Genomic DNA, 12,049 nt, shown 5'->3' on the forward strand with positions numbered 1-12,049 from the left:
TTGTTTGTCTGCTTTATTCATTAGCAACACTTTATATTTGTTTATGGATGTCAGGCAAATCTCTCCTGAGCCCTAATTTACATATCAAAATTTGTATTTTTTTTTTCTGTTATTCTTTAGATTAATCTAATCTGTTTGGTCACCGAAACATTATCAGCATGAATTAAGTTGATGTCATCCCGGGTATAATTATTTCAATAGAATTTTCAGATATCGTAAAGAAAATATTTCTCGAAGCAAACGTCTCTGGAGTATCGAAGGTAGTTAGGTTATTTTAATGAGACTTTTTGCTTTTTTATCTTAATAGCTATAAAAGCATTTGCAGATGTGTATGATTAAGAAATTGCGTTTGAAATACATCATTCGTAAAAGCAAAATCCAGCATCAGATTTAGAGCAATCAGTATATATAAAAGTCGATTCCCTTTGTTCTCCCACATGTTCTAAAAAAAAAAGAAAAAAAAAGAAAAAAAGAAAAAAAACTTTGTTCTTATGCTGTTGTTAGGCTATATCAGTGGTTCCTAACATTTTTTTTCAGGTGACCCCAATCATGCACCTCAAGCCATGACCGGACCCCACTAGTTTTAATTGTAAGGGCAGTCAGAGCTGCAAACTCTGATTCACATAAATAGGTTGTAGCAAAAGGCAACGATACTTTCCCAGCATCACCTCCAAGGACTGGTTTCTCTTTCTTTACAGCAGTCCAGAATACGCCTAGTAATTGTCGCTGAAAGTTGAAATGAAGAGTTTCGTCATGCTGCACCTCGATGAGCTCCTCTTGCAGATTTCGGATAGAAGACTCTTCTTTTGAGAGGTCCTCAGCGTGGACATCGAAGGGACTGCGCACCCCTCTGTATTTCTCATGCAACTCTCCATCCGGAATATACCTGTCAAACTCCTCACTCAATTTCTTAAGGTGCCCAACAATGACACTTTTTATGTCCAAAAGTGAGGCGTCTTCATCTTCCAAAAAAAAATGTTCAAGAGTGGAAAGGACGCAGTTTTCTCGTTCGATTTTTCCCTTCCACAACCTCAGCTTTGCCTTGAAACCCTGAGCTTTTCTGACACTGAGATATGAGTTTCATCTATTCCTTGCGTGGACATATTCAGCAAATTCAACTTTGAAAATATATTTGTCAGATAGGCCAGTTTAAGCAACCACCTTGGTTCTGTAAGCCTTGATGCCAGTGCATGTTTCTTCTCGTTTAAGAATATTTCAACCTCTGCATGCATGTCAAACACCCTCTGGAGCACTTTCCCTCGGGACAGCCACCTGACAGAAGAGTAGTAAAGCAGGTGTGCATGTTCTGACCCCATATCAGAGCACATCTGATTTCACAGCCTTGAATTCAGGGCTGAGGATTTAATATAATTTACTATTTGAATCACATCTTCCATCACGGCGTTAAGATAAAGACATTTTCCGAGAGGCAGGGTTTTCCCGGTGGAGCAGATAGTGAGCCACTATCACTGTGGGGTTGACTTGTTTTACCCTAGCAGTGAAACCCCGACGTGCCCCTAGCATTGCAGGTGCTCCATCTGAGCACACACTGGAGCACTGATCCCATCTAAGGCCTTCTTCCTTGATGAAACTGTCAACCAACTTGAACAGATATTCACCTGTTATTGTCGTTTCGAGTCTTTTACAGAATAGGAAGTTCTCTTCAATGTCACTCTTCCCTTGGTACCGCACATATACCAAGAGCTGAACATCGTCACTGACATTGGTTGACTCATCCAATTGCAAGCTGAATTTTCCACTATCCTTGATGGCAGCCACTACTTGTTCTTTGATGTCTCCCGACATCTCTTGAATTCGTCAGTTAATTGTGTTGTCTGACTGTGGAATAGTTTCAATTTTTTTCACTGCAACATCTCCGATAGTGTCACGAACCATATCAAGGGCTGCTGGCTTTACCAACTTTTCCCCAATTGTGTGTGGCATACACTTAATTTTTTTGCAACGAGATAGGATGCAAGTGTTGCTTGTTGAACAGAATACAGTCTTGTGTGCATAGGGTTGTCTAATTGCTGATGCTTCAGTTGTTCTTCTTTCCTCTTGAAATACTCACGATATTTCCCCGCCAGAGTTGGATATTTTCCCTGGAGATGGCGCTTGAGCTTATTTTCTTTAAGCGAGTCGTGACTGAGCACTTCCCCACATACAACGAATTGAGGTTTTTCAACCCCATGATCGATGAGACACGTAAACCCAGTGCCAAGGAATTCTTCTTTGTACATCTGCTTTCTGGACATCGCTGAAGAACCTGAAATGAAATGTGTAATTGTTCAGTTACAAATCAGACAAAAGATGTTGTTTGGTACAGTCTGCCAAGGAGGAGGGGAAGAGGCCAACGAGAGAAGAGGGGATGGGGACCAAGGAAAGAGAAGAGGAGGGGGACAAGGAGAGAGAAGGATGGTTGAGAGAATAGGAAAGAGGGGGGGGGGGGGCGGAGAAAAGGAAAGATGACAAGGAGGAATAAAGGAAGAGGGTAGGTAGCAAGGAAAGTGAAGGGGCAAGGAACAAGGAGGAGGTGTAGAGAGGAGGGGAGGGGTCAAGGAAGGAGTAATAAGGAAAAGAGGTGTAATATATTTGCAAATCACAGTAAATAAGACGAAGCAGAAAACGAAAAAAATCAATAATATACAACTCTCCAAATCTCGCCAAAACAACAACCTCAAAAAACTACCATATACAATACTCCAAATCTCTAAACAACCGCATAAAACGACAACCTCAAAAACCAACGACATAAAACCCTCCAAATCTCTAAACAACCGCCAAAACAACAACCTCAAAAACCAACGACATACATTCCTCCAAATCTCTAAACTGCAAAAAAAAAAAAACCTCAAAAACCAGCCACTTCAATCTCTAAACAACCGCCAAACCAACGACCTTTCCGACCAAGTGACCAGCGCTGCAAAAGCGCCAACTTCACAAGAACATACAAATAGAATAACACATCTAATAACACTATAAATGAAATAACAATAAAAACAACACAAACTCACAAGAAGAAGTAAATAAAGAGGAAGGGGAGGAGTAAAGAGGAGGAGAGGAAGGGGAGGTGGCAAGGAAATATCGAAGAGGAGGGGAGAGGGGTAAGGAGGAGGAGAGGAGTGGAGGGGTAAAAAAGAAGCAGGAGGAGGAGGGGCGTGGAAAGACGGGGAAGGGGGAAGAGGAGCAAGTAAAGGGTGGCGAGGGGAAAGAGGAAAATGTAGGAGGAGAGGGCATGAAGAGTGGCCCCTCCTCCTTCCCTGGCCCCTCTCCTTCTCTTCCTCTTCCTTTGCCCATCTCTCTCTTTAAATAGGGTGGTGGTGGGGTGGGGGTACCATGTGGTTTTAGAAACCTCAATTATGAACACTGTGACAGGCTATCATTCACTGACGTACGGTGGTGCAATACATCGTCAGCTAGGGAAGCACTCAGTTTCTATTGTCGGCATACCACTTTTTCGTGAGTAATTAAGAATTTTAAAGAAACAAAGACCGAGTGCAACCTATGCAGCACATTCGTAATCATTATACAGGTATAAATCCTTCAACTTTATAAGACGCAAAAATTTCAGTGTTTCTTGCTGCGGCAGTACAGATGGAGTAGCTCAGGCTGCCTGGTCACTGGTGGCTGGTTGGACTTGGACCGTGGACGGTGATGCTGTTCACGTATCAAACTCGTACGGCACTCGGGGATACCACCATCAAAATTTAGTTTTTTTTATATTCATATATGAATAGATATACAGTATACAAGTCGATAAATAAAAATCCACAAATACGTTTATATATTTTTTTCTTTACTGCGAGTTCTGCCATATTTTGAATTTTTATTTTTATTTTAATATTTTGGCGACCCCAGGGTTGGGAAACCTGGGGCTATGTAATATTGCAGTTTTCACAATTCTTTGTTGCATTTGTCAGGACGATTAAGTAAAGTTATTGTAGTAGATTTTGAAACTTCGGGAGATTACCAGGTCTCAAATGACAACTTTGGAGTTAGATAAATATTATTTCATTGCCATTTTCACAACGATGGTTAAAAAAAAACCATATATTCTCAAGTAACTTACCTATATTATTTATATTATGGAATGTACTATTATGACATATATATAACTTCGATGTGGCCTTTCATTTGAAGGGGCTAGGATTCGATCCCATGTATGAGGTAGAAATTTATTTCTATTTGAGCACGATATTGTGTTGATTTTCATCCACACACACACACACACAGACACACACACACACATATATATATATATATATATATATATATATATATATATATATATATATATTCAAATAAGCCATATATATTTTTGATATATTAATGTCTGGATTCTCTTAACGACCTTGGGATCAGAGCCCCAGGCGAAATCACACAAAGACAAGAGCTTGGCTCCGGCCGGGAATCGAACCCTGGTCGGCAAGCTTATATAGACAGTGACTAACCCACTTGGCCACGAAGAAAGATTCGTGGCCAAGTGGGTTAGTCACTGTCTATATAAGCTTGCCGACCAGGGTTCGATTCCCGGCCGGAGCCAAGCTCTTGTCTTTGTGTGATTTCGCCTGGGGCTCTGATCCCGAGGTCGTTAAGAGAATCCAGACATTAATATATCAAAAATATATATGGCTTATTTGAATATGAAAAACACGTAAAAATGTGCAAAATTTATCATATATATATACATATATATATATATATATATATATATATATATATATATATATATATGTGTGTGTGTGTGTGTGTGTGTGTGTGTATATATATGTGTGTGCATTTATTTATCTATCACCCTGCTGCCAGTGACTTCATCGAGATTTTTTTTTCTTGGGGGGGGGGGGAGGGGGGAAGCATTTTCTTCACACCCGAAGTTCTCGTATACTCGAGGTTGCTCATCTGCTTATATAACCGTTGGCACACATGAATTGCTAAGATATAGCCTACCGCCCATATTAGTGTATGGGACCCCGTCAAAATTATGGCTAAATATTTATATAGATATGCACGTACACACATTCAACCCTTCCCATCCTCCACCCCCCCCCCCCTCTACCCAAGGGAATATCATGTTTGGTCATATGAAGAGTGAATTTGTCTTGTAAGTTGTAATACAAAATCTCACTAAAATAGTTTATTTATTTAAAGTTTTCTTTTGTTATCAACCATGTTGTAATAGTTTCTAAATCGATTCGTGCAAGTAGCCTTCCTCATTTCCGTTGTAAATCACTTTCATTACAAACGAAAATATATTTTTTCTTTATTAAACATAGTGATTATAAAAGAACTCCAAAGGCAAATTGTACCCACAGTACATTCTCCGCACCAGGAGATTTCAAACAACATTAGGAATGAAATCAAGTTTGTACTGGTTAGTTACTAACAGTGCAGGGGAGACCTAATGATAAGATAATCTAAGCCATTAGTGTAAGAACGTGTACGAAACGCGTGCAGTACAGATTCTTAACATAAAAAAACGAGCTCTCACAATCAACCTGTTGGTGTAACCACGGCCAAGTTCATTGTTACTGCATTCATAGGGAACTATACTATTGCTTATTAAACGGCATTTTAATGATGATGATAATGATAATAATTATAGCAGTTGTATTCCTGAAAATTAATTTATGAACACAACCAATACATAGTATCTCTATTTATTACCTTCTGCAAGACTTATTTCGATCAATTCCTTCATTGTTGCACTTTTTGTTGAGAATTGAAACGCATTAATTCGTGGCAAGAAGGAAAACAATAAGGTTTTAATGGTCTGTTAATTTTACGCTGTGTTAATTTCCATATGCTATTGCTGCGTCTATCAATCAGTGTCATTTCGAAAGTTCAAGAAAATTATTTGACGATATTTCCATTGAAAGTTGCCGAGAAGTCTGTGTAAGTTTTCTTCAGTTGTTTAATACTTAACCAACGTGAGCAGCCTACATTTTTCCCCTTATTATTGCCAAATGATTAATATTTACCAATATTGTTGTCTCCTTTTTTAAGCCTCTTCTTACTTTACAAAGACAGACAAAGGCAAATACTATTCTAATTGAAAGCTTCAAAGAGATTATACCTGTTTCAGGTCAAACGATCACTTTTACCACGCTCGTATTGTTAAACCAAACAAAATATCACTGCAGCGTTTTTGTATCATAATGCCAGAACTTTATTATTATTATTAGTATTATTATTATTAAAAAGTCTGATGTCTTTAATGGAGTAGTTACCCCGCCCCAAACTGCACTTCTCTTTGGGGGAAAAAATCATCACCACTTGCCTGAGCCTCCGTTTTTAGCCAATCAGCATCAGCGAAGCCTCCCTCTCTACTCCTCCACCCCCACCATTGCCCATCCCTCTATCACTCTCAGTCCAGCAGCTGGCAAGTGATGACCAGCTTAGTTTCAATTCGTGTTCTTGTTGACTTTGTGGATTACATTATGATTATTGCAGTGCTGAGTGATGATTACGCACTAGAAACATGGCATCGAGTGACAGTGATGTTCTGGTTGAATCAGTGCTTTTAGAGGATAGTGTTAATGATGTTTTAACGTCATTCAGTGAAAGAGGTGCACTCCAAGGCAAGACTTTTTAGTTTCAATATAGCTGAAGGAATCCATTGAATGAACTTGAAAATGTTTCTCTTGATTTTTGTTTGAGGGAAAAAGTGATCTAGACCATAATGGAGGCCGTAGGAATGGGGATTTTGAGAGCCTGTGTTTTACACATGAAAGAGCAATCTATAATGAACGAATGAGGGTTCTTTGATCTGTGTAGTTGGTCTACAATACACCTTCTGTTGTGTTGGTGATAAACAATACACCGTATGTTGTGTGGGTGATAAACAATACACCGTATGTTGTGTGTGATATGTCAAGTACCATAGTGCTTGTTGGCGATACTCTTAAGTACCAAAGGTTTTGTTGGTGACAAACTTAGTACCATATGATGTGTTGGTGATAGACCTAGTGCTTGCATTGTGTTGATAACAGTCGTAGTACCATAGTTTTCATTTGTTTAATTCTAGTACTAAAGTTTGTGTTTAGGATAAGATTAATGCCATGGTGGGTGTTGGTGATAGACCTAGTGTTTCTGGGTGTCTTGGTGTAGACATTGTACCACAGCCTCTGTTGATGATAGACCTTGTGTTGCTTGGTGCCATGGCTTAGACATAGCACCACAACCTCTGTTTTTAATAGACCGAGTGTCGCTTGGTGTCTTGGCGTAGTCATAGTACCGCAACCTCTGTTGGTGATAGACCTAGTGTTGCTATGTGTCTTGGTTTAGACAAAGTGCCACAACCTCTGTTGGTGATAGACCTAGTGTTGCTATGTGTCTTGGTTTAGACAAAGTACCACAAACTCTGTTGGTGATAGACCTAGTGTTGCTATGTGTCTTAGTTTAGACAAAGTACCACAACCTCTGTTAGTGAGAGACCTAGTATTGCTTGGTGTCTTGGTGTAGACATAGTACCACAACCTCTGTTGGTGATAGATCTAGTGTTGCTATGTGTCTTAGTTTAGACAAAGTACCACAACCTCTGTTGGTGATAGACCTAGTGTTGCTATGTGTCTTGGTTTAGACAAAGTACCACAACCTCTGTTGGTGATAGACCTAGTGTTGCTATGTGTCTTAGTTTAGACAAAGTACCACAACCTCTGTTGGTGATAGACCTAGTGTTGCTTGGTGTCTTGGCGTAGACATGGTACCACAACCTCTGTTGGTGATAGACCTAGTGTTGCTATGTGTCTTGGTTTAGACAACGTACCACAACCTCTGTTGGTGATAGACCTAGTGTTCCTATGTGTCTTAGTTTAGACAAAGTACCACAACCTCTGTTGGTGATAGACCTAGTGTTGCTGTGTGTCTTGCTGTAGACATAGTAATACAACCTCTGTTGGTGATAGACCTAGTGTTGCTTGGTGTCTTGGCGTAGACATAGTACCACAACCTCTGTTGGTGATAGACCTAGTGTTGCTATGTGTCTTGGTTTAGACAAAGTACCATAACCTCTGTTGGTGATAGACCTAGTGTTGCTATGTGTCTTGGTTTAGACAAAGTACCACAACCTCTGTTGGTGATAGATCTAGTGTTGCTTGGTGTCATGGCGTAGACATAGTACCACAACCTCTGTTGGTGATAGACCTAGTGTTGCTATGTGTCTTGGCGTAGACATAGTACCACAAACTCTGTTGGTGATAGAACTAGCGTTGCTGGGTGTCTCAGTGTAGACATAATACCATAGCCTCTGTTGGAGTTTCTCAGAAAAAATAAGAATCTTGGTATAGGAATTTTTACAATGAATTTTAACCATTTAAAAGGAACATACTTTCTTTAAGGAACCAAGGGCAGAATATAGAAGATCTGGACAGTACACAAGTTAGTAAATGATTTAACGGCCATTAGAACTTTGAAGACAAACCAGAAGATTGCTGTTCAGTTGCCCCTATTGGACCAGAAATTCAGACGGTCCTGGAAGGGGATGCATGATTGCATGAACGCATATGACGACAACTGGACGCAGGCTGAGACTGCAATTGAATCTGCAGAAGAAGAAGCAGGTAGGCTGTGTGTTTGGGGAGCCTTATAGGTCTACCTGCTGAATCATCAGTCAAAAAGTATAAAAATACTTTTCTTCAGAAAAACTTTATTCTCTCCAGAAAATTATCACATCTAAATGTGAGATGATGGAATAACATTGAATTCCATGAAACATATGATAATGCTCCATGCCTTCCCTAAGTCGCAGACTGCAGAAGAAGTAGGAGGCGTGAAGGGTGAGTGTTACCATAAAAGTTAACAAAAAAGGACAAAGTTATCATTTCTCCTCTTTTGTTCATCCCTGTTCTGAATACTATTTTTGAAATCTGTGGTTTACTGATCTCTGTTTTCAACCCATACATTGTACCATAACATTGGCATAACTTTTCTAAAACCGCCAGCGTTATTACAACATTATTTAAATTATAACTTATTCATAACACGCGCTCCAGGCAACTTCGAAAATTGTGTAATGCATTTGCGTCTTATTTACATCACCATGCTAGGTAACTCTTCAATTATATCCATATTTTAAATTTATTTGAGAAATTGTAGGTATTCAAAGATATGTCAAATCATTTTTTTTAAATAGGCTTAAGGCCCAGTACAGACTCTAATTTATGTATCAGCCTCGCGGTGCAGTAGTGGTGTTGAAAAAAATGCTTATCGGCCAAACGGTAAATGCAACATTCGTCCGCTAGTTGCCCAGCTGCAGTTCAGTTTCCATTTAGGAAGTATATATGCTGATGATTTAAGCCCAGTACAGACTATGAATCATGATGCACACAGTATTGGGTGGATTTTTTTTATTTATTTACTTTTTTTTTCTTTTTTAAACACGAAACCGCACCAGTGATAGACCTAGTGTTGCTATGTATCTTGGTTTAGACAAAGTACCACAACCTCTGTTGGTGATAGACCTAGTGTTGCTATGTGTCTTAGTTTAGACAAAGTACCACAACCTCTGTTGGTGATAGACCTAGTGTTGCTGGGTGTCTTGGCGTAGACATAGTACCACAACCTCTGTTGGTGATAGACCTAGTGTTGCTATGTGTCTTGGTTTAGACAAAGTACCACAACCATATACATTCTCAAATTCCCATTTCGCTTTTCATTAATTGTTGTCATCCCAAAAGAGAAAGCAAATATTAGATTCCATGTCATCATCTTTTAAAGCGTATATCAAAGACCCTTCAGAGAGATCTTAATTACTGGAATTTATGTTTACCGTAATGATATATTGCTTGCAATGTGGTATATAACTTTCTAATTTAATGCAGTGCAATCATTTGAAGAGCTTCTTGAAGATATGTCTTAGTATAGGAATATACACGAATGCACTTATATGGCTGGCTGTGCAGTATATTGCAATATACTCACGCACTGTATATTTCAGTGTACCCACACTTTACACTTGTAGACGTTAATACATATTATTTTTCCAATGCTGTTAAACTGACGGTATTATAATGCGTTGGGAAAGGCACATCTCAGACTCTTAAGACGTTACGTACCGTTTTGAAGTGCGGACGAAGGTACTGTTATTTTGCAAACTTAAACAGGAGCCAGAGGCGAATGAGGCTGTCTTCCGTCCGGACAGTTTCATTTAGAGATGTGGTAATGATTACCCGTAGAATTTTTAATATTACTTCCGCCAACGAAGTTGGATGGAGGTTATGTTTTCTCCCCTGTTTGTGTTTGTTTGTGATCACCTTCCAGGTCACAAATTTTATCGTAGAGTAATAAAACTTGCAGGGGTTAACTTATGTAAAAAGCTGGAAATGATTAAATTTTGGAAGGTCAGGGTCATGGTCAAGCAAAATGTCCAAGTCACGTAATCAGCAATAAGTTGTTACAGACTTCAAAACTTGGTTCATATTTGAATGTAAGAAAATCCATGCCAATTAAGTCTTGTTAAGGTGAAGGTTGAGAAATAAGCATCTGTGGCGGAGGTCTGCGCTCTACTGAGTACCCCTTTACTTATTATTGTTATTATTATTATCACCATTATTGTTATTAACATCATTATTATTTCATAAAGCCATATGAATCGAAGGCGCATCTTTTTTACTGAATAGATCAATGCTTTTTATCTGTTAGCTGATATTCTATTTGAATTATTCAGCTCAGGAACAATTTTAATCTGTTGCTCTTTGCATATGCCACTCACGAGTAAGCTTTAAACGTTGTTTAAAGCTTACTTAGGGTTGTGTTGGCCTAATTGGTAACTTCCTTGAATGGTGATCGCCAGATTGGGGTTCGAGAACTGCTCAAGCTCGTTAGTTACTGTGGTCGCTGCAACATCACCATCCTTGTGAGCTAAGGATGAGGAGTTTGGGGGAAGCTTACAGGTTATCACGTGCGACGACGTTTGAGCGCAAGACAAATAAGCGCCGGCAAATGAGCGCCGACGTATGAGCGCAAGACACTTAAGCGCAGTAACAGTTGAGCGCCAAAATGTCTCTCTCTCTCTCTCTCTCTCTCTCTCTCTCTCTCTCTCTCTCTCTCTCTCTCTCTCTCTCTCTCTCTCTCTCTCTCTCTCCAATGTTAAATATAATTACAGTCGTTTGGTTATTAACATTAAAACTTGGAATTATCCCTTTTAGGAAATATAAACAAAACTTTTAGGAATGTAAACAAAACTTTCTTAAAGGGATATTACTTGAATATACTTATTTCTTGAAACCCACGGTATGGAGAAGCTAACATCTACCAAAGGAAAATTAAATTTATTACACCAAGGCTATGTTTACAGACTCGACAGAGTGCTGAAGAGTGGGAAAGAATCTTGGCGCTGTGTAATAGGAACGTGCAAAGGAAGAATATACGTTTGTGGAGATGAATGCACATCTGCCAGTGATCACAACCATGTGCCGGATCCTGCAAAGTCAGCTGCTAGCTTATCTATAATGAGGCTTCGTGAAAGGGCCGCAACATCAAATGATCCACCAAGACGAATCATTCAAGAGACCCAGCTTAATTTGCAACCTGAAGCAGTTGCTCTTCTTCCAAAATATCATTCCCTTCAGCGAACAGTACAAAGAAAAAGGAAATGCGAAGGACTGCCTATCTCGGCTCCAAGTGACGTAAGTGAAATAGACATACCTCAAGAACTTGTTTATACATACGCTGGAGAAAATTTCCTTGCATATGACTCTGGGATTGAAGACCCTGATCGCTATTTTGTATTTGCAACGTCTGAAAACTTGAGGATGATTAAGGAAAATAAGCATTGGATGGGAGATGGGACATTCAAGATAGCTCCTCAGCTATTTTATCAGCTATATGTGATTCACATTCAGTATAAAGGAAACGTCCTTCCAATGGTTTATATGCTCCTTCAGAGAAAGTCCGGAGAACTATATCGTCGTGCTCTGCTTCAAATACAATGCATAGATAACGAGATTGCTCCAGTTTCCATTTCCTGCGACTATGAGAAAGCGTTTCATAATGCTTTTCTTTCCGTTTTTAATAACGCTGAGGTGTTAGGGTGTTTTTTCCATTTATCGCA

The 12,049-nt window shown here is 39.3% G+C and overlaps 1 protein-coding gene across 1 annotated transcript; it reads right to left on the minus strand.

Moving 5' to 3' along the window:
• Positions 1-510: 510 nt before the first annotated feature.
• On the minus strand, positions 511-8,103 carry LOC137659210 (zinc finger BED domain-containing protein 5-like). The gene is made up of 5 exons (XM_068394255.1): positions 8,061-8,103; positions 2,072-2,266; positions 1,492-1,808; positions 1,162-1,328; positions 511-1,066 (listed from the first exon to the last, which is right to left on the minus strand). The coding sequence occupies exons 1-5, from the start codon at positions 8,101-8,103 to the stop codon at positions 511-513; spliced, it is 1,278 nt and encodes a 425-aa protein (XP_068250356.1).
• Between the last annotated feature and the right edge of the window lie 3,946 nt (positions 8,104-12,049).

The sequence above is a fragment of the Palaemon carinicauda genome, chromosome 19 (genome assembly GCF_036898095.1).
Source record: "Palaemon carinicauda isolate YSFRI2023 chromosome 19, ASM3689809v2, whole genome shotgun sequence".
NCBI classification, from domain to species: domain Eukaryota; kingdom Metazoa; phylum Arthropoda; class Malacostraca; order Decapoda; family Palaemonidae; genus Palaemon; species Palaemon carinicauda.